Here is a 23,834-nt window from a genome sequence, read left to right as displayed (position 1 = left end):
GTCTAGACTTAAAATACAAAGCGATGACGCATGCAGTGATGCGGTGTATGTGACGTCAGTAAAGGACGACGTCAGAGAAAAAAGTTCAAGATTTAAACACGCGAGGCTGAATGAATGATCAATGCAATTCATTCATTATTTTTAATCTCATGTGTAGGTTGTAAATCTTTTGGTTGTCTTGAAAGCTGAATCGATTGAATATAAACTTTTCAAATCCAAGAATTTCAATTATTTAGGAATAAGGGATACTACTGCTTGTTTTAAATAAGATTTCAGCATTAACGCAATAATCCTTGTGTCGCGGGGGGTTTTACAAGCATTCAAGTCACATGCACAAAGACATCCAGACGAGGCAAACATTCCTCGTCAAATCGAACCCGCGACACGTGACTTTTTATAGTTACTTTAACTACAGATAGCAAAAAATCCAATTATAAAGTTCTGACCACAACGATGCAGTTTTGGAATAACATTACCCACATTACCGGGTTTACTCAAACGTCTTTTGAAAGCGGACACGGAAATCGTTTAACATCGTTACCTCGATTGCCTAAGTGTAGTTTTCTTGGCGATGTAAACTTTTATAGTGACTACTAATCAGGATTTAACCTCTGGCCTGTATTTTATTGACAATCAATTGATGTGGAGTTGAAATTAACTCTTTTGAAACGAACGGGAAATTAAAATCATCATCATTATTCTAGCCTTTTCCCAGGTATGTTACGGCCGACTTCCAGTCTAACCGGATGCAACTTACAACCACTGTTTCACAAGGAGTGACTCCCTATCAGACCCTCCAAATCTATTTACCAGATACCATTTAGTCAGACTGGTCTTCACACAAGGACTGTCAAAGATGTGTCAATAAAAGCCGGAAGCCACAAATTAGCGCGCTTTCCGCGACCGTATCAAGTATAGCTTAACCTGTGATCGATCATTTGTGCAGTTGTGTTAAGGCAATATATTACGACTGCTTAAGTGAAACTGTTTAGAAAATTTAATTACAGTTCCACGATTTTGAAGATGAAGATCTCCCGAATAGTATTGCTGTTGACTACAGTCGGTACTGTTGTGTCTTTTCACTCAACATGGCGGTAAACGATACCGAGCCTTCAAGATAACGACGAACTAATTTAGAAACCGACCGAACGAATTTGGAATTCACTCAATGGTGATAAAAGCGAGCTACTAATTTAAATCTTTTTATTACTGAGAATGTGTTTATAGCATTTCCCGCCGTCAGTCGGATAGGTTTATTACGATCTCCAACACTTAGCAGAACCGGCTAGTTCGTCGAGAACGCTAGGCATCGAGTTATATCGATACTAAATTAACATACAGCCTTCTTGGAACTTCACTAGTATAGCTTAATGACTCATTGAAAAGATATTTTCCTGAGTGTATTTTCAAACATCACTAAAACAAGTGATGTTTGAAAATACTCTCACGTTTTCACTAAAGACAATTGTTGATACATTTTTACCCTATGCAACTGTCGAGATAATTTAGTATCGATTTTATTTTCATGATATTTAAAAAGCCGTGAGAATGTAGTTGATTAAAAGTATCGAAACTTTCGCCTTATACTCATAACTAATAATATAACAAACGTAAAATCGTTAATGATGTATGGATGTTTGTTATACTTAAACGAAAAGTTTTGTAAAACGATTTTTTTAATTGCCTTTCAACGATCACACTTTATTTAATACTCGTGTCAGAAGGTCCTTACATGGCAAATACTTAGTAACATTAAGTAAATCAATTACAGTTGTGGTTAAATAATGATCTTCGAACTTTCTGAAACTCCGACTTTAAGAGCAGGCTGTAGGCCTCCTTACTAGATAGTTAACCTCAAAGTCGACTTAACAGAAAATAATTTCACTCCACGTCGTAATCTTATAAAGCTACCAATCAATAAAACATCTTTATAATTTTCCCATTTATTTCAAAAACATTTGACGAAGCGAAATCACGATAATATAGAAAAATATTACAACTTCAACAATTATCGTTTGTTGCTATCATCATAATTCTCTAAACGAAACAAATATTTCTTGTGCCTATAAAAAACTTTATCTACGAGCACACGTAACAATTCGTTTAGGTAAGATATCAGTCTTAAAAATATTTTAAGGAACTTTGAAAATTTTGCTCTAAAAAAATCAACTCAGTATGAAAAATATTCTGAAATATACTTATTCCTTCATCATCATTTCTTCATAATAATGATGTATGATCATCGACTAAAACAGTCGAATTTCTTCTATTCTCTGGAAGAGCTTGATCTTCATTTTGATCACAGCCAGGATCCAGTCAGCTGTTAGTGCCACGTAACGAATGTCGTGGTCAACGTGCTGACCCTCGACCCTGAACCACATCTGAAAATTAAACGCTACATGAAAGAAGAAATGTTCCCTAACCACAGAATATAAAATAGTACTAACGTACCCTAACCACCACCTTGAACCCTGTTCCCGATGCCGGTTATTTTTAGGTGAAATATAATAATAGTAGATCTAGGAAAATCTTAAAAGGAACATTAAATATGGACGGACAAACATTGTTTGTTCCTTGTTTATTAATATTGCCCGTAACTGTTATAAGGTGATTGGACACTAACAAGTCCTAATGACAAACTCATGAAATGTGATAGGATAATTCTTCCCTTACCAATGGCACACCTCGTTCAGATGGCGGTTCAATATGTTTGTCTTCAAGTCTGAAGAATACGGAAACTGTAGCCATCGGAATTGGGTAGGTGACAGTCGGCTGGCTGAAGATCACCTGAATCATATAATTAAAATTAACAGCAATGAACATTTGATCAACAAATTGATCACTTTAAAACTCTTATGATTATGCCATCTACATCTACGTCTGATAAAGTAGGGATTATGAAATGTTAAATTTCTTAATAACTAGCCGTTCCGCGACTTCGTCCGCATGGCCATACATTTATTTTAGTTGGGATTTTAAAATCGGGTTAATAGCTTTCGAACACAGCATTCTATCCTCTGCCTTTCTCATTGAATGCGGTTTATAACACTGAAATATTTTTTCTAATCGGTCCAGCTGTTTCTGAGATTAGCGTGTTTAAACAAATAAACTATCCAGGTTTTATAATATTGGAATATATGGACACAAAAAAACAAACATAGGACAATAACTCAGTTTAGATCGTTTGCTAGTTCGTGGTTGTCACTTTGCAGGACCAGCATTTCTATTGTTTCTCATTATATAACTATCCTATCTCTACGCTCATATAGGTAATATCTTGCAAACTGTTCAGTTTTCCAATAGTGCACCAACCTCAAAGTAATAATACTGAGACGCTTCATCCTTGGACCCTCCCATATACTTGACCACGTACATAAACGTAGAGCCGAGCTTCCATTTCTTTTCGATGGTGGAGTTGATGAACTCCTCACTGGTGATGGCGAACGGCGGGCCAATAGCCTTCAGGGAGAGCTTAGCATTGCAGGCGAAGTCACGGCTGTCTGGAATGAGATATTGAAGAAATTAAGTTGTGATGCCAAGAATAAAATGGACTAGTTTCGCACATTCTCGTGACTTGATCAGGAATTTTAGAGATTTGAGACCAAATGGAAATAATTCAAATTAGGGAAACTGCAATTCCATACATTGTAATCAAAAAATGTTGGAAGAAAATCGTATTGCAGCAAAGATGAGGCAATTTTAGGACCAGGGAATTTTAAACAGACTTTAAAAGGTACTGGATTGCTAGATTGTTTCTTGCTTTTTCCAATTCTGCCATGATATATTCTGTGAAACCCTAGTGAAATTTGGGAATTCAACTATAAGAGTAAGTCGGTACTTACTATAAAGTGTTGAATTTCCAAAATTCTCTTTCTAGGATTAGAAGATTTTGCAGGGCCCCGTATGTTTAAGCGTTTGTTTTTGTTCTGTACATGAAGGGTATTAACAGCTCACTAAGGCTCCATTGTTTGTCTGTGTGTCTGTTCATTTGTCACCAGTATCTATGTCAGGAACCGTGATAGCTAGGCAGTTGAAATGTACACAGATGATGCATTTCTGTTGCTGCAATAACAAAAAAACAACAAAAATAATCGGGGCTAAGCAATAATTACGTTCAAAAATTTGATGGGAAAACAACGTGTTTGGACAATTTGGTTTTTTGGCCCATTTTTGCGGAACCCCCGGTGTCGCGAGTATGACTCGCTCCTGTCCGGTGTTTTATGGAGGTCAAAACGTGAAGCGTTTTCCAGTACTCACTGGCAAGTTGCTTCAAAGTTTGCCGTACCCCTAGCTTCTGTTTAGCTCTATTGATGACTGTGACCACGGTGTCAATTGCCTGTTCTTCATAAGATTTTATCTCTGGAATATTCATTTTGGTTTTTTTTCAATAAAATAATATTGTATCGTGAACAATGTTGTCAAAATGTTTGGAGGTGTCACAACGATTGACATATTATTCAAAAATGAATTTTGTTATGATCGAAACGAATATGAGGTTTCGTATCTCTATAGATATAAAAACTCGTTTTAATCAAAGATAAAATGTCTTAATCGTAAAAAGTTTTGTACATAAAACCAATAGAATCTATTTAGGAGATAATTTTTATCCTATGGTTTTGATGTTTACACTATAACGTGTCATTGAAACCAATATCAAATCTATCGTGTATCTCGAAAATAGATAACAGCAAGAAATTTACTAAAGAAAATGAATGGATTTAATTAACAGATATTACGAGACTGAAATCAAAATGAATCCTTCAGAAGTACAGTTGTGTGAACAGCAAACAGTAGTTACAGTGGCAACAATACTGAATGGTGCAAAAGAGGAGGTCGGGTGTCGGCAAAGTTTAAGACAACTTGCTGACGAATATTGGGCCACAGTGAACGCTATGAGGAATTTGAAAAAGAAACTAAAATATCTAAGATCCCACGATAAGAAACATCGTATAGTAATTCGTAGTTGATTATGTACTTTACTTAAATGTATTTCTTAATTGTTAAGGTTGCTTCAGTTTCTTATCGATCCAATTACAATAAGATATTTATGCTAGGTGATAGTATGTCACTTCTTAAACGTTATCTTCTTATAAATGCTAAGACTAAATATATTCCTTACTGTATTCTTGGTGTATAAATGAAAGGCCTTTAAAATATTCAAAATTGTTGCTCAAATTCTAATAAAAATCATTAAATCTCTATACGATTTGTGACTAGATACATTTAGAAGAAAACGCATGTAGCTAGCTATTTACGGAATGCCAAGGGCTATGATAGAAACGAAAGTAAAATGAAATGAAATCGAAACTTAAACATCCATAGTGTACCATTTTTAATCAATGAAGGTGTTATGTCCAAAGTATACTATAAGAAACTATTAACCAAGTCTTCAAATTTTGTTTTTAGTTACGAATAACATTGCACCTGCGTTCGAACTGATGTGACTGTGACTTGTTTCTATGGAGAAGACGAAGGCTTTGGGACTTTTATCCAGTGTCCATAAAGCCGAATCGATGTTGAATTGCGGTAACTACCGGCATCTATTCAAGTAAGTGATCAGTATTTTTTAAGTATATAGTTTTTTTGCATAGTTTTACTACATAGTTCATGTGACCTCTCAGTTATAAATACGGTTATGTGAAATCATTTCATTAAAGAGAACTGTGGCCGCTTTGTTTGTTACAATCTCTTTCTATTTACAGTTAGAGATGTATGGTTGTTAAGACAATTGGCATTTTTTATATCGTTACAATATGCTTCGGTCGTGTTTAGACTATGGTTAATGTAACTTTATGGTTTATTGTTTTTGTAGGGTTCCATACTAAAGAGGTGGAAACAGAAAGCTATTCCTTAGGTTTCGCTGTATGTACGTCAATCACAAGCCTGTATCTCTGAACTGTGAGAGCCAGACAGTATACTGATGTTACTATAACATTGACAATCCTCCCACACACCACAGTTGCTCATACATTCAAGACAAATGCACTAGACACCTAGACTCGGAACATGCATTCGTGAATCACAGAACGCTTTTTGACAAGTCATGCTCAGGCTGTCGTTAGCGGTTGATGTGGTAAACTCTACCACGCGGTTTTACGTGCACTTGAAGAAAGAACTGCTTCTAAGCATTGAAATTTTATTAGTACTTATATTGTGAAAGGTCCTTCTGCTTTTATATAGTAATGTGATGACACCAGCATGTCATTAGGGTCACTTAAAATGGATTGACGTATAGTATTCGGTCATAACCATTGAACGTAATATGTATAATATACAAACATTTTTTGTATTTTTATTATAAGCCGTCCCACTGCGGGGTAAAGGGCTCCCATCCCACCTTCCAGTTGTTTTCATAATTGTATTTGTTCGTTTAATACTTACTTTGGACATTTTCCTGCTTCTGCAAGCAGGAAAATCTCAAAAGAAAAAATGTCCTCAAACATAAAGATCCGAATTGAGCCGTTGACTGATTCCACACATTATACATTCAAGGTACCGTGCTGGCGCCATCCTTCAACATTCCACACATTATTTAGCTTGCGGTCAAACAATCCAGGACTTAATACCACCTTTTAAAGTAAGCACGCCCATGTAGAAAAGAGACGTTGCTCTATACCGTGTAATGCGCTGTCCCTCTTTCACAACTGGAATAATATTGCTTGAACAAATTGTAGTAGACAGTCAGAACCTACGTCACATGGCAAGAGCGCATCCTTTTCAATTGGCATCCAGGTTTTGTACTTAAATTGTGGTATTTGTTGCGCTGTTTTTATCTCTACGTCTTGAGCATTTGTCGTCCATTAAGATTTCGCATAGTTTGAGATAATTTAATTTTTAATAGGTTCTTGTGTCAATATGTATAATGTGTCTACTCCCTGAAGTGTCCTTATTCATCCTATTCTACACCATGTCAAGTGAGTCAGTACCTTAACATTACACAGTTCAGTTATTTTGAAATACGCTTGTCTGGGATTGCGATAGCTTGCATCGCACTCCCAGGTACGAGAGAGGGTAAGCTATCGGGTGTTCGGAGCCGGTAAGAGTTCCATACACCTATCCGCCTTTTCCAGGGTGGAGAAAATCATTAGTACTTCATAGTCCGGCCAGTAAATCAGTCACAAATTAAATTATTTGACTTTATTTAAGAATTCTGCCAGTTTTATTCCACACTTTACTACCTTGGACATACTTAGACGGAGTAACAATTGAATTAATTGTTATTTAATTAGTTTTTAACGACTTTGATTCTAGAATAGACACGACTGCATCATTCTTTCCTAGTGAGCTCCAATTTGCGTTCTGTGTCAACGAGTTTTTTCTAAGTCATTATAAATTAGAATCTTTAAATAAATGATAAGTATATGTAAAATATATTGCCTCTGTTAAACATTAAGAAATATTATTCATTGGTTGGATTGTATTTTACTTTTGGTACTTTTTGACAATATGAAATATGTAGTAAATTACTCATGATTAAAGGCATGTGAATATCATGCTTTTAACGGAAAGTAAAAAGTAAGAAACATATTCTTGAGTAATAGCTGTAGCAATGTTTTTAATTATTGTTTGTTTTTTCTTTCTTTTTAGAATTAAGAAAATCTATTACTATTTTTTGGATAAAAATTTCCCTTCAAAAAAAAATTGAAAAATTCTTTGAATATAAAATACTACATTTCTTTACTAAGTCAAGAAGATTTACGGAACTTGTAATATTCGCTTTTCTACATTTTCTACCACAAGTCTAATATTTGCATATGCGTAAGGAGCTAAAACAAAGATAAACAATATATGTACATATAACCTGACAACACAACACAAACCCGAGATTACATTGCTTACAAACGGTCAACACCAAAATAAACATTCAAACAATTATGAATCTTAACGTTGACCATGTACAGTTTAATTTCGTATACCCGTTTTTGTTTTGATAAAATTCGGTAGCCATAAATACTACGTATGTAACTTCTGGTTTGTGTAACTTGAGGGGTCTATGACCATCGTTAAGTAACTGCATTTGTGGAAAAGAGAAGGCGCTCTACATCTCGTATTGCTCTATCTCGCTTCCACAATGCTTATAAGACTTGTTGGTAACTGTGCAAATATTAAATGTATTCGCATACGTGGAGGTATTGGAATTCTTGAGAAACCAGTGACTCATGAAGTCTTACTTTCGTGACGCATTTAAATGTAGGTAGGCTTAATTTTTAAAGTACTTGTGACTCATTTTAATATCGTAGTGGCGCCAATACGAATATAGCCGAAGTTTGACGGACTTTGACGATCGTTGACATATGAGTGGTTTAGTACTTCGAGCGTAAAGATTATCAGATGTTTTTTTTTTGTTATGTCATAATGATATAACGAAATGTTACACTGTATTGCTCGTTGGAATTTGGAGTCATTTCTTTGTAAATTTACATTTGATGACCTTTACTAATGTTTTAAATTATTTTTAGAGCTTTATATTTTTAAACTAGCGACTTTCGACGACCTCCGTGGTCGAGTGGCGCACGCACCGGTTTCAAGGTGTCGCTAGCTCTGAGGTCCCGGGTTCGATCCCCGGCCGGGTCAATGTAAAAATTCACATTCCTGCTTGTCTCGGGTCAGGGTGTTTGTGGTACCTTCGTTGTATCTGAATTCCATAACACAAGTGCTTTAGCAACTTGCTTTGGGTTCAGAACAATGTATGTGATGTTGTCCGCATTTATTTATTTTATAAACTAGATTGTAGTCCAAATATCACACCAATATTGTTTTTCCGTTTATAAATAGGTATCTACGATACTCTCGCTGCGAAATTGGTAACTCTCAGGATCACATCGTGAACACTGCAGTGTCTAAGGGTGCCTAAATTCAAGACTTAAATTAAAATTTACATATGTTTTTGTTTTAAATCCTTTAACTAAAATAAGTTATAAAAAAAATCAATTGGTGGATAACAACCTATTCAGCCGTTGAGCCGTAATTGTACATGTACATTTCTATTTCAAAATGAAGCCTAAGATGTGCTACTGTTTATTTTAAATAACCCTTGTGTAAATCCCCACTTTCCTACTAAAATCTATATCTATACTTAATATATAAAGCTGAAGAGTTTGTTTGTTTGAACGCGCTAATCTCAGGAACTACTAGTCCAAATTGAAAAATACTTTATGTGTTGAATAGACCATTCATCGAGGAAGGCTTTAGGCTATAAACCATCACGCTGCGACCAATAGGAGCAAAGATACAATGGAGAATGTAAAAAAAAACAGGGCAGGTATAAATCATAACTTATATCTTCTACCCACGGGGACGAAGTCGCGGGCAACAGCTAGTAATAAATGTGAATGTAAGTTTGTATGTAAGGCTTTCACGCCTACTACGTTACGTTTACGTTTGTAAGTCAAACTAATTAACCGAACGTCATGAAACTATACTTCACAGCGATATCCGATACAGGTGAAGCCGCGTTCTTCGGCTAGTTTTTAATAATACACTATTACCTATAATAGTTATGCACGATAAACTACATTCAATAACATCGTTACAACTAACTAGGCAGTTTGCATTACCTTTACAAGTATCGTTATTAACAACTAACTGAGTTCCATTATATCTATACTAATCTATACTTTTACACTCTATACTAATATATAAAGTTTGTTTGTTTGTTTGAACGCGCTAATCTCAGGAACTACTGGTTTAAATTGAAAAAATCTTTTTGCGTTGAATAGACCATTCATCGAGGAAGGTTTTAGGCTTTATACCATCACGCTGCGACTGATAAGAGCGACAATGCGAGGTACAATGGAAAGTGTGGAAAAAACAGGGAAAATTATTTATCTTCGAGGGCTCCCGTTCAAAAAATCCTAACTTGTATCTTCTGACCACGCGGACGAAGTCGCGGGCAACAGCTAGTTTATTCATATCTAATAATTTAGTTACTAAATACCATAATATCACACGGTCTCGTATCATACCTGATTTAATAATAATAATATTCAAATCTAAATTGCCATTATTGTAAATTGAATTTCTTATCGTAATTTCATTAGTTTACAGATAGCATAGGATTATAACAATAGGGTCATTGTTGTGAACTCATTAAAACTATGTATGTCTTTTGCCGCGGATTTTGCTGAGAATAAATAATACATCATATTTATTTTATTTTTCTTTTCTCTTTATTAAATCTCTGCTGTTTGTCGGAGTGCAAGCTTTTGATTTGATACATTTCCGAAAACGTCATTCCATACCAACATTATACAATACACGAAATATGTGTGTATTTTTGTAAACTCTTCAAGCCTAAACGGCTAGACAAATTTTGATGAAATTTCATATGTAGTTAGCTGATAGGTACTCTGTGTAATCTTTTATCTCACTATGTTAATATAGGATGATTTTTTTTGTACCTATAACCGAAATTCACACGTTGTCATTAAAAAATGATAAAAAGTTGTTGAAGTTACAAATTATAAAAAATACATAATTTTAACTCTAGGTTCCCTACTTGAGATTGAGTTCGGCATAAGTTCCTATCTGACATAAACAAACCAGCTTTTCGGCATACCAATAATTGTAAATTTAGGCAAAGTGTGAGTTACAACAAAAAAATAACAGAATATTATTAAATAATTGTTCTTTTTCGAAATTGTCTCTAGCTAATCAACATTTGTTTGAGAAGACCAAAACTATCTACATTACAAACTTGGCTTTCGTTTTTGGGGCTTCTTCGGAACATTTTACTTACAACATTTTATTCCAAAAGTACTTTATCTAACGATCAAGGACTCATCTTCACTCACATTAAAAACGAACAAAATACTATCCTATCAAAAATCGGGTTACGTAAATTCAAGACGAGACGGAACTGTCCGTGTATGATATCACATACAACCCATACATCCACACAACACATACATTCATACAACGGTGACCCACAAACTGACATAACACTACGTTATTAACATTCACTTCGTTCACGTGAATGATTCACTAGAGATTGTTGTGGGTAACACTGATATAGTTTTACTAGAAAAGGCATGGATGGCAATTTCTTCTTCAAAAAAGTCTGTATGTCATTTTATTTTTATTAGCCCCCTGTGTTCCACTGCTAGGCAAAGGCCTCCTCAAATCCTTCTACGATTCTTTTATAAATATACTATAGTTCAATAGATTTTAATTCAATTTCATTGTCACCAGGCGAGAAATTTTGCTAATTGTAGCGGCAAAACGGTCTTCTAGATATAAAATCATTTTCATGTGGTCTCTATGTTCTGACACATTCCTATTAAAATGTTTAGGAGACTAACAAATGGTGACTCCGATAGGGTCCGAACCTACATTTTTACCTTCCTCACCTCATAATCTCAGACTTGATGAATTGATTTTGTTGATTATTTTTTCATTTAACGTGAAATCCGGTCAATGCTGTCATTTGATCCCATAAAAAAATATCCAATTTTATTTCAAGTATATCAAGGCGTCTGTATGTTTTTTTGTGAAAGAATATTGGACATCAAAACCTCTTCTAGATCTACGACCTACATAGTTCATGACTGAAAATGATTTTTCTCTTCTCTATCTTCTTTAAACACGTCTCTATTTAAGTTTTGGATTAAACGACATACCTAATTACGCTGTTTGTAGTGTCTGTTTGCTTATACCCAGTGACCTCATAAATGATGATCAGACATAGCTTAGTAATTATTCATTACTGTTGTTTCCTGGTCGTTTAGCCTTGATAAGGACTGATTATTACGTGTCATCTGCCTTATTTTCTACTAGAGAATAAATAGTAGGTAATAATATTATGAAAGTTATGAATTAGTTTTAGTAAATTGCTAAGGTGTGTTAAAGCTGCAAGTTTCAAATTGCATTGCACCCCGACAGGGTCTCACTTAGGGTTTTCTCAAAAATACTGAATTAGTTGTTTTTTTTTATATCATTTAAATCTCGAACATATCTCGTGTCTCGATATTTTTTTGCAAATTATCACAAATTGACGAGTTTAACATTGAACTTTGGCGCCATGTTATCAATTTTTAAATAAACTAATGTGGCTCAATGAGGAACAAATTAATTATTAATAAAATAAGAAAACATTAGACTGAACTGATTAATGTAAATCAACTGATTACAATTTGGTTGGGTTATCGCAGTTTTTTTTTAATAATGATCTTTATTTCGCTTAAGTTTTATTCAAAATATGATTATTTTTATACATAAAGTATAATATGCAAAAGTAATAACTTAATCGCAGTCGGATCGAGGGCATCACCTAATTTCATATCAAATAACTTCGAGCTTGTTATCGCCGTTGTATGTGGGGAAGCTACAAACAAACATACATACAAACACACAAACTATCACCTTTATAATACTAGAGCGATGACAGGAATATGCAAGGAACTGAACTGGTTATAATAAATTTAGATGAACTATATTCTGAGAGAAGAAACTAACGCCAAGGATCAAGACTATGCACCGTTTTAAATAATGTTGACCTTTTGGGGAAAAAAGTAGATTGCAGTCAGTTATCACTGTTTTCTATGAAACATACAAATTTATGACAGAAGAAGGAAATAGTAACATTGGATAGGCAAGTATTGTAATAAAAAAATCTACTAAAAAATCAACAAATATCCATAAAAAGCCAACGCTGATTTATAAAAAGTCTCAAAGTAAAAAGTAAAAAAAAAACAATTCGACTCCGATCCGCATTTCCCATACTCCAGTTTACTCCTTCACGAAACCGGTTGACCTTTAAGTACAATACACTTACACACCTACACTCATAAGGCATCCAGTCGCTATATATCAATGAGCACACTCGGTCCTGCGCACACGCGTCCGTCAGTCGACACGATATCTCAACTTGAACACTTGAGAACAGTGTCACTTAAAAAAATACCGTTATAAAATCGAAAAAAGAATTCCAACTTCAAAAATAACGTTCGAATATGATAAACGAACACTTATGGAACTGCATTTGAAATTTGAAGTTTTGAAATAAGAACGTTTGTGTGTCAGTGTTTTTTTTTATTATTATGGGTGCGTTCGAATGTGTTAGTGCCAGTAAAATATCGCCGACTGAAAGCACGGAGGTTTTTACTATTAACATGGCCTCAAATACAACGTTAAATCAAACGGTATGGTTATTTCATTATTTTTTATTGTTGATAACATCTGTTTAGAAGATAAGATTATTACACTATCTGATAATATAATTGCCTGCGAGATAAAGCCGTAATGTCAAACACGCAAAATATTGCAGACATTTAATACGAATTGTATTTCAAATTATACGTAAAAGCATATAAAACATAGAAGTAACGGCAAACGGTGAAATTATCTCTTTCAAATTGCAAGAATAACACATTTGAGAACCCCTTAAATTTTTAGTTACATTTTAATGATAAGGAAATTTTGATAAGAAGGACAACAGTCAAAGGATAATAGCATAAACAAACGGAAGGATATGCCCAGCAGTGGGTTAATCAATTAATTCGAAGTAATAACCCTTTCTATTACTTGTTAATCTGCATTACTTACGATAAGAATTCATTTGTTTTGGGTACTAAGCGCTCCAACGTTTTCAATATTTACTAACATCATGTATAACCTTCTCTATGTGGTATACACAATCACACACACGTGCACTCTGCACATGTTACAGTTAGAAACTATAATGTTAGTATGTGACAATAATCGTATATAATCATATAATTTATTTAATTAATTAATGTTAGGTTTTGTTGTAGCGCGTAAACTTGCAGTTTGATAAATTTATTTTTTTATGACTATTGAAGAAATTATATAATCGCACTGAAAATCCTGAAAATAAAAATAAAACAATGTTTCTTACTTACAAAATATTATCTCAATTTTGTCAAAACTCTTTCGAGTCGCTCTTTTTTTGTCTGGTGCCAAAATACGTAAAGTTTCACAATTCGTCAATAGTAGGATGAGGCTAGCAATAACCTTATCGTCATTATCCAAGCAAGAATTGACCTTTAAGTTTTATTTAATTAAGAATTTATCGTTACTTTTTTAATTTAAATCCTCGTGGACAACTTCTGTTAAAGGAAAGATAAAGAAGTATTGGATCTTCTTTCTTGGAAAATATTAGATATGGATAAAGGATTCGCTGGCTGGATATGGTTACTGGAGTTGTACTCTTTTCTCTTCAACTTGGGACCAGGCCAAGCAGAACTTTCACAATAGCTAAACGATAGTTGTTTGGTGACTTTCAAGTGACACAACAATTGTTAAACTGGACAGGCTGGATCATCAAAATATTACGATAAATTGAGGCTCCATTTTCTCTACGTATCTATTACCTCAGCTAAGGCTCTACATTTCGCCTGTCAATAATAAAGAAAATCCGACACTTACTTCTCAGAGTCGCTGTTGTAAGGCGGTTCTTAATTTTATGGCTCACCCCCTTTATTTTTTTTAGAACTTCTGAATCCGATCTTTATATTATTTTTTCATTTAAGGTGAAATAAGTAACATTTATATTATTTCTCATCGTGGTTTTTATTTATTTAGAGTCGCTTTTTCCTAGAATTAACTTCTTATACAAAAACTTTTGTATCGTAGGACAGCTTAACTGCATGCCTTTAGACGTTAAAACAAGATAATAAAATATATTCAAGAGACTATATATGTCATCTATGACAGGTATGCTCCTTTCTATTGTACATACGACGTTGATCAAACAGTGCCCCAATTACGCTCTCTACAATGGCCTATGAATTAATTAAAATTGGAATTAAATAAGACTATTGGTACACTCCCAAGCATTTTGCCAACTGATCTAAATATAAATTCATTGTATTGACAGTTAGTGTTTCGGCCCGTACTGAATTTATTTAATAATAATTGTGCTGGTACAATGTTTGTCCTTATCATGTTCAAAAATCCTCTTTCAAGTATGGAGATAAACAACTTTCTCCAAGAAGCCAATTAGCACCAGTCTATTCCGAGAAAAGAGGTTTGTTCGAAAGAAATTGTAAGAATCGCACCAAAGAATTTGTCGCTATCACTGACAAAATGACTTTCGGACAAAAGCAAAAAGATACATTTTGAAAGCGGTATCAAATTTTATAATACAGCTGCCGATGAGCTTTAGATGATTATATCTCAGCATCATGAGCCCATATTCGTCCACTGCACGACATAGGCCTCCCCTATTGCACACCATCGAGATCTATCTTCGGCTGCATCCAGCTCCTGCCAGCCATCTTGGGCATATCATCACTCCACCGTACTTCTAACTCCTTTTCTTTAAATAGATGTATCCACTAGCGAATACTGGCTTTGCTAATAATGTTTCTGTTATTAGTACCAGCCTACTTATTGCACTCAATACAATTTGGACCTATAGCAACTGGCACCGTATTGGCAAACAAGCCGAGCGGGTTCCTGAGGCTGTAGCTATGACGTCACGACTTCTGAATCTAACCAAACCGGTTTGTTGCGAACAGTATGAGTTCGAAGTCAATTCCAAGAAGACATTTCTTTGATATCATCTTGAGGTCTCTGTTTTAGGAAATGAATGCGGAAAAGCTTATAATTAAGGTACCTATAAGCAACAATATTATTATTAGGTAACTAATAATTTCAGTATCATTGCTGTGGTGGCTTTTGCTGTCCGAATAAAAAAAGGCCCCAATGGTAAAAAAATTCACTGTTCACAACTTTCAAAATCTCGACTATTTTTTATAAAAGAAATGTCTAAGCATACTCCCAGCCATAATTAATTAATTAATTCATCTGTAGCCACGATGCCACAAACAGACAGACACCTAAAACTTATAACGCCCTTATTTTTTCGTCTTGGGTTAAAAAGGAAATCGTTATCGTAATTTTAAAAGCAACTTCAAAAAAAAATCGTTTTGAAAAAGATTGTTCTTATCTGAATAAATTGGCGTGGAAGGAGTGATTTACTTTTTTAAAATAAGTTTTAATAATATGTCTGCACCCTCGCAATCTGTACATGTCAATATAAAAATTACATTAATTAATATCTATTATTACTTCTCATTATAAACATGATGTCAATTTACGTATCATAGATTTTCAGTCAAAAATTGCATTAATTTATTTAATAATTGATAATTATGTGTTATGAGTCCATAGTCTGTTGTAACTGTGTCCTATTTGCCTCGTTTTATATTTGTGAAGATAAAACAATATTCACACACTTCATTTTCATAACAATATGTGAACGTGATTTTGTCCCTTTTGCCTTATCTTCTAAAGATCGTGTATTTATTTTTAAAACTAGGAAAATGCACACGTTAATGTAATGAGTTAATTCTATTGGCTTTTAGAAACAGACCTTTTATATGCATCATAGGGAAAACGCAGTATTATGTCAAAACAAATACAAAGTTAAACTTTAGCTACTTTTCTAATATTCTAAGATATATATTTTGAACAAATTTTATTATGATGCTCTTAGTTGTCAAAACTTTTATCATAGACCGATTATACGTGACAGGCAAAAATTAAAAAAAAATGTCTTCAATATGTTTTGTAGCCAGCGCAATCATTCCTTAAAAAATATAGATTTGAGTTATAGACGATTTTATTACATGTATAAAGTACAATATTCAGTATGATAGTCATTGTCCCATTTTATAATTAGATTTATGAATAACTCAATCAAATATCTGTCTTAGTCATAGTAAAGTTAAAAATTGCCATATTCAGTTTAAATAATTATGTATTAATGAATTATCAACTGTATTTGGTGCTATAAATACCTCATTTACTTTGCTTTTAATTCTTGTAGTGATTCACATGTTTATATGTCATTTAATGTAATTTGTCCCTGAGGAAAAATGTTGGAAAATGATGAGTCAGAACAATTTTAAAAACATTTGAGGCCCCAATTTTTTTATCCTATTTGTAATAAAGATGTACTTTGACAAGTATCGCATCTTCTCGCTGTTTATGACCTAAGATAGGCGCGTTCACACAAACAAACAAAAGCAAACCCTTTAGGTTTGTTTTATATAGGCATAAAATCAACCTAATCTCTATAAATGCCGAAAAAAACAAGGAAAACCATTTTAAGCATCATTTAGTTTTCAATCCTACTAATATTATAACTGTAAGTGTACCTAAGTTTGTTTGTTACGCTTTCACGTGAAAAATACTAAACCGATCGTCATGAAACTTTGCAGTCATGTCCTTTTAGGGATAAGAAGTAACATAGAATTTATTTTAATCTATAAAAAAAGCTAAATAGCTGCTTTAGAGCCCGTGCTACTACAAGTCAACTAGAAATATTGAAGAAAACATTCCTTAAATACAACACAAGCTAGAAAAACCTAATCTATGTTCTAAAAGTAAGTTACATCGCCACGTGAAGTCGCGGACATATGTATTATCATAATACTTGACTACTGCGATACTGTTTTTCTAAAGATACATAATTCAACATTGAAAGGCGTTTCTCGTTCACTTGACCGCACATCCATGCAATGGTGTTGTTGTATCGTGATAGTAAATCATTCATTCCATATGTAACACTAGCTAGGCTGTAGACGCGACTTTGTCCGCGTGGAAAGTAACCATAGGTACTTTTAAAACAAAATTGTCCGCAGTGACGAACAAGTACCAACTTTAGATTTTTTCGTTTTTTCTTATGTTTTTGCAAATGTTCTTTGTTTTTCTAAAATAAAAATAGCCTAAGCATAGAGTATATGCAGAATAGAACTACGCCCGTTACTCGTTATCAACAGGTCCCGCCAGTAAAATGCCAGTCGAAATCGGGCCAGACTTTTCAGAGGAAGATTGAGAAACCGATATTACAAAAATAAACTTCAATTTTATGGACGAGTATACGTATTAATTTAAAACTTTTTGGTAGACGCTGTTCACACCCAAATTTGTAAAAGCGTACTCCTTTGATATTTGTATAAGCATCTTTTTATTAAAGATACACACTTTAATATATGACTATAATCTCTTTTTTTTCAAGTCCGTTAAAATTATACGCTAAAGCAGACAAAATTAACACACACAAAACGGCTATGCACTGAAGCATCACGAAACAAGATAACAATGTAAATGACCAAAAAACTATGTTTTTCCTTGAAGTGTTAAATAATTACTTCCCTTAGCAATTTTTATGTTACTCATGTACGGGTACACCTCTATTTTGTGATAGTGACTCATATTGTTACCACGATTCACGAGGTTATCCCGTATGTTTCGAGGTGTGATATCTATATTGTGAAATGGTCTTGGCGGTCTTCAGTTCGATTCTGATGGGATATTTTTCGTGTTATATTTATTTGTTTAGAATTTTGGGAGATTTATATATTTGGACTTGAACTATTTTGATATTATTGAGCCCTGTTTTATTTTTATAAATCTCATGTTTTGGATAGGGTGTGAATTGCAAAGTAAGGTACTAATTGTGATTTCGTATCCAAAGGGTAGGATCCCTTTTAATAAGGCTCGCTGTCTCTGTCTGTCCGTCTAGCCGTTTGTTCTTCTGTCTGACACTAGCCTGTATCTCATAAACCGTGATAGCTAGAATGTTGTTATTTACAAACGATACATATCTTTTGCGCTATCGGATAAGCTATGAAATTATCATCAAGATTAAGAAACCCTTGGTACAGTCAAATATTTGATGGGTGACAATTTTTTGTTGTAAATAGTTTTCTTGGGAGCTCGTGGCTAAGCTATAACGGCATAAGTGATTCGATTACAGGTTAAGCTATGCTTGACGCGGTTGGTCCGTAGATGGGTGACCATCTTTGTCATAGCGAGTTCCTCCGTGTTTCGGAAGGCACGTTAAATTGTGGGTCCCGGCTGTTATTCCTACATCTTTGACAGTCGTTACAGCTAGTCAGAATCTTGAAAAGTCTGACAGCCAGTCTAACCAAGGGGTGCGTGTTTCCCAGGCAACTAGGTTGAGGAGGTCAGATAGGCAGTCGCTCCTTGTAAAACACTGGTACTTAGCTGAAACCGGTTGGACTGGTAGCCGACCCCATCATAGTTGGGAAAAGGCTAGGCCGATGATGAAATAGTTTTCTTTTTAAATATCACCCTCAGAGTAGCGAGTACGAATCGCACTTTTTGCAATGATTTCTATTTTTAATTCTGTACAAAAAACGTGTTACTGCATGTACTATAAACAAACACAATCTAATAATAATCTTTTAAATATATTTTTATATTCATCCTCTTTTGTTCTCGCGGTATTGTTAACGCGCTCACTCTACCGAAACGAAATAATGAAACAATATTGTAATTTACGTTGAGTATTAGATGACGTCACTTTGAATAATTGTTTGAATAACTGCCAAATTCATATATAAATGCTGTTGAATTACCAAGAATTGCATGAATGATGGTTGTCGCTGCAAATCTTTAGCAGAGTTGCAAAGGATGCAGTAACTGATACTCCCATTTGAATATTGGATATCCATATCCCATTTTCCCACCATCAATTTTCTCATTAACCTAAGCCAAGAACTCCCTTGATTAGTCATCAATATTCTATGTCAGTGCGCTTTGAGAATATTTGCAGATATTCGGTAAATTCTTCCCTAATACAACGCCCCCTACAACTTCTGAAAGGCTCGACCGATTTTTCCACGTTTTTATACACACACTTTTCTTGTTTGTTTGTTTGTCGCACCGTTTGGATTTTTGGTACTTAATTTTGAGTCACTTCTCGATAAGCTGGCTGAAATTTGCAGGCGAAGAGCGTCATGGCTGGACCGGTTTTGATAAAATTTGAATGGAGTGACTTATAAAAACGTTTTTAGATTTTTTCAATCTATTAATTTTTGCTTTACGCTTAATGATGTATACGATAATCATTTTTATTTATGAACTAGCTTTTCGCCCGAGGCTTCGCCCGCGTCGAGGTCGGTTATATCGCGTCTCCAAGAGAACTCTTCAAAAGTCCGGGATAAAAACTATCCAATGTTCTTTCTCAAGGTCACCTCTATCTCTGTACCAAATTTCATTAAAATCAGTTCAGTGGTAACAGACAGCGTAGCATAAGCGTAACAGACAGACAGACAGCGTTACTTTCGCATTTATAATACATATTAGTAGGGATAATCATTTTAATGTTTAGCTTTTGTTAATCTATTTTATCACTACGAGGAAATATTTTACAAAAGAATCTTCAGTAAAGTACAGGTGTAATAAAATATTTATTTTGATATACCACGTGCATGTCATTGAAGCTGACAAAACAATAGATATTAATTCATTGAAATAATAACTTTTAATTGCCTGAATTGTGTATCTTTTGTATGAAATATCACCATCAAAAGTTATAGCGTGATAATGTTTGTGTTTTTATTGTATACTTGATTGATGTACTGTCTATTGTCAGAGTTTAAATCATAAGAAATCCTTGAAAAAATCACACATGATCAACGCGATTCCCTTTATTTCCGTTTTTTTCCATTTTTAGCAATAACATTTTTTTTGAACAATTCCTGCAGTGCGGAATTTAATCGTTGCGTCGCAGGGATTTCCTCAAACATTCAAAGTCAGAATTCGCTACGCGGGGATCGAAACCGCGACACGTCGTTCACGGTGGTGACCTCAACCACTCGGCTATCAGTGCAGTCATTTATTTTTAATACGCACATGAATTTAAAAAGAAATTGGTGCGTGTCGGGATTTGATCTTCTGATGGTTGATTCGGCAGTCCAAATGTGAAATCCATAATCATATCCCGATGGTCCAAAAATCTCGATCGAGTCGGCGTCCAAACTGTCCAAAGAACAAAACGTATTCAGTGTCGGGACGCTTAACGACTACTTAGCCATCATCATTCATAGCTTTTGTCCTCCGACTGCAGTTCATAGGCCTCCCGTTTCTCGTGAAAATGCCTACAGTCCTGTGCTCATCCAGACTCTTAACCATACTGGTTGTGATATCCACGCCGTATCGTATCGCCCTTGTATCGTTTACACCTGCTCGAGAGAAGTACAGATGACAATAGCGTTACTATTTACTTATTAATCCACCATCTCCAACGAATTTAACGTTCGCACAGTTTTCAAGCACAATGGCAGCGTCAAATTTCTAAAACAAAACGCCGTTTTTATTCAATTCGTTTGTTATAAAACATTGATATCCATTGCCATGTGACTCTCATTTGAATTTTCAGATAGTAGTTTTAATAATTATGTTTACCTAAACTTTGTATAAAGGGCGATTTCAAAAACCCATTCAGATCATAACATTTTAGATCACGCAAATACGCTAGTATATCCCTTGCGGGGATCGAACCTGCAGCACATTACGTCCATTTATATCTGATATTGTAACGAGAAACATGGTTCTTCTATTTCTCCGTTCAATCTTCATATTAAAATTGCAAGGTACTTGTTGGTCAAGCTTTTACATGTGCCACCTCTTTCCTAATATGTTGTTTCTTTGCCTTTATCTTCAACTAGCTGTTGCCCGCGACTTCGTCCCCGTGGGTAGGAGATATAAGTTATGATTTAGGTATACCTGCCCTGTTTTTTTCACATCTTCCATTGTATCTTCGCTCCTATTAGTCGCAGCGTGATGGTTTATAGCATAAAACCTTCCTCGATGAATGGTCTATTCAACACTTTGATTTTTTTATTCAATTTGGACCAGTAGTTCCTAAGATTAGCGTGTTCAAACAAACAAACTCTTCAGCTTTATATATTAGTATAGAAGTATAGATTGGTCTAAATAAATAGCTCCTTCTTTGTCATCTTCTTCCTGTCGTTTAGAACCTATTACCTTTGCATCCTTTTATGAAAATCCGGTTAGAGTACGTCTAATGTCTAAACCACACATCTGTATAAACATTAACGTCTTCTTTAGAACAAATTAGAACACGGATTTCAGTAATAAAAGATTGGATTTGTATTCGATTACTCATAAGATACATTCTTAGTAATGTTAGGTCTAGTATCTAGGTAGAAGGATAAATAAGCATAAAAAGAGTCTGTTTGTTATTATTCTCCGTCAATTTCAAGTAAAAAATGATGTTTCTTTAAGAGTGTACACTCATCTAATTTCGCTGATCGCTGGTTGATTTTTAGTCTAAAACCGTATCAAAAATAATAAATAAAATTGCTTTTAGCAGTCTTCGATGAATCGCAGATGGTTTTTAAACGTAAACCGTTTTTTATTAAAGGAATTGGAAGGAAAATTAATTTGAAGTTTTCTGCACTGTTTATATTAGATCAAGATTAGATTTTAAACATAATATTATACATACGAGCTTCTTAGAAAAATGTGGAAAGTGTTGTTTTCTTTTAGTGTTGCTACTCGATAACAGATGGCGCTGTTACAATTACTTCGAACATTTTTAAATTTTTTTTTATTTTAATCAGATTATTTTATCATTAAAATAGTTTAGGTAATATCAAAGTAAAATATACCGTAAATTGACCTCTTAATTGTACCATTTAATGTGTTCGCTAATTGAATTGAACTCACAGGGTATCCTTTTCAAGTACCTAGTTAGTAGTTACACGGTTCTAATGTTACTAATTAGTCTTAAGCAGCTAAAGCCATCTGATGGTGACGTCTTATCTTAAAGCTAACTTTCTACTAAATATAATTAATGCACCTTAAAGAAGAATAAATATAGTTATGATCGAACATCAATGAACCTAAACAAATATTTGAATCCTAATCTGGCTGTTTATTTTCTAGGTAAACAATTGAATATTACATGATTAAATATGATAAATCACGCATTTTTTTTTTGTTAAACAGAATATTTGATTCTGAAATTATCTATCCGACTGTTCTTTTTGAAACTTATATAAATAAATAAATGCGGACAACATCATATACATTGTTCTGAACCCAAATTAAGTTGCTAAGCACTTGTGTTATGGAATTCAGATACAACGAAGGTACCACAAACACCCAGACCCGAGACAATGTAGAAATGTGAATTTTTACATTGACCCGACCGGGGATCGAACCCGGGACATCAGAGCTAGCGACACCTTGAAACCGGTGCGTACGCTACTCGACCACGGAGGTCGTCGAATATAACAAAGTATCTACACTTTTTACTTAATAACAAATTCGTAGATTTGATAAGAGTAAACAGACGGGCTTTGTTTAAGATGATAATGTTGTTTCTCAGTATTTCTCCCGATTGTTTATTGTCGACTATTTGTTATAATATGTATGGTTACTGGTATAAAGATATGGGGTTCAAAGCTTTGACTACTGATAAAAACGCTTTGAAAAACTAACGTTTCAATTCGGCTTAGACTTTTGATTTAAGATATTGAAAAAAAAAACTTTTTTTGTGAAATATATTGGTATCCTTATATTCATTTTCGTGAGGATAGTTCATAATTATTAAATGAATCAAACTTGCCCACGCGTATTTATCGGGATTGCCCGACTAGTTTCGGACCTAACCGTTGTGCTTAATCATAACTTAGTATCTATGTTAAAACATTTTTGTGCTAAGCTTTTCAGACTCTAAAATTCGAATAATTATTTTACATACCTTTTTACCAGCCGATTTAAAACAAAGTAATAAAAAAAATCTTCATCTTCATTTGCACTTAAAATTCAACCAGCACACCATAGTCCGATAAAACAGCATAATCTTACGACATATTTAGTTTAAAACAATCACCGTTACTTTACTAAAACACTAGTGTACACCAAGCCTAACTAATCCCAAAAATAAAAGCTACTCGGAATATTCGCAACGACACGTAATAGCAAATAAAATGTCCTTCTAATAATACAAAGCTATTTATAAGTGGTTTACAATAAAGTTATTTATCGCGCGAACCGCCGCGGTAAAGCTATCACTTGGCTGCACT

At 34.2% G+C, this 23,834-nt stretch overlaps 2 protein-coding genes across 2 annotated transcripts in view; one reads left to right on the top strand and one right to left on the bottom strand.

Annotated features, from left to right (window-relative positions):
* Positions 1 to 1,940: 1,940 nt before the first annotated feature.
* On the bottom strand, positions 1,941 to 4,476 carry LOC113500968. The gene is made up of 4 exons (XM_026881928.1): positions 4,258 to 4,476; positions 3,313 to 3,500; positions 2,674 to 2,787; positions 1,941 to 2,381 (listed from the first exon to the last, which is right to left on the bottom strand). Exons 1-4 carry the CDS (start codon positions 4,370 to 4,372, stop codon positions 2,247 to 2,249), a joined length of 552 nt encoding a protein of 183 aa, XP_026737729.1. The 5' UTR covers positions 4,373 to 4,476; the 3' UTR covers positions 1,941 to 2,246.
* Positions 4,477 to 12,702: 8,226 nt separating this feature from the next.
* LOC113502474 (phospholipid phosphatase 2-like) overlaps positions 12,703 to 23,834 on the top strand; it is a 48,763-nt gene continuing 37,631 nt past the window's right edge. Inside the window, exon 1 of the mRNA XM_026884061.1 lies at positions 12,703 to 13,139. Within this exon, the coding sequence (XP_026739862.1) occupies positions 13,038 to 13,139 (102 nt within the window). The 5' untranslated portion in view covers positions 12,703 to 13,037. The remainder of the gene's footprint in view (positions 13,140 to 23,834) is intronic.

Source organism: Trichoplusia ni, chromosome 2 (assembly GCF_003590095.1).
Source record: "Trichoplusia ni isolate ovarian cell line Hi5 chromosome 2, tn1, whole genome shotgun sequence".
NCBI lineage: Eukaryota > Metazoa > Arthropoda > Insecta > Lepidoptera > Noctuidae > Trichoplusia > Trichoplusia ni.
The sequence above is the reverse complement of the archived record's forward strand: the minus strand, read 5'-3'. Positions and strand labels throughout refer to the sequence as shown.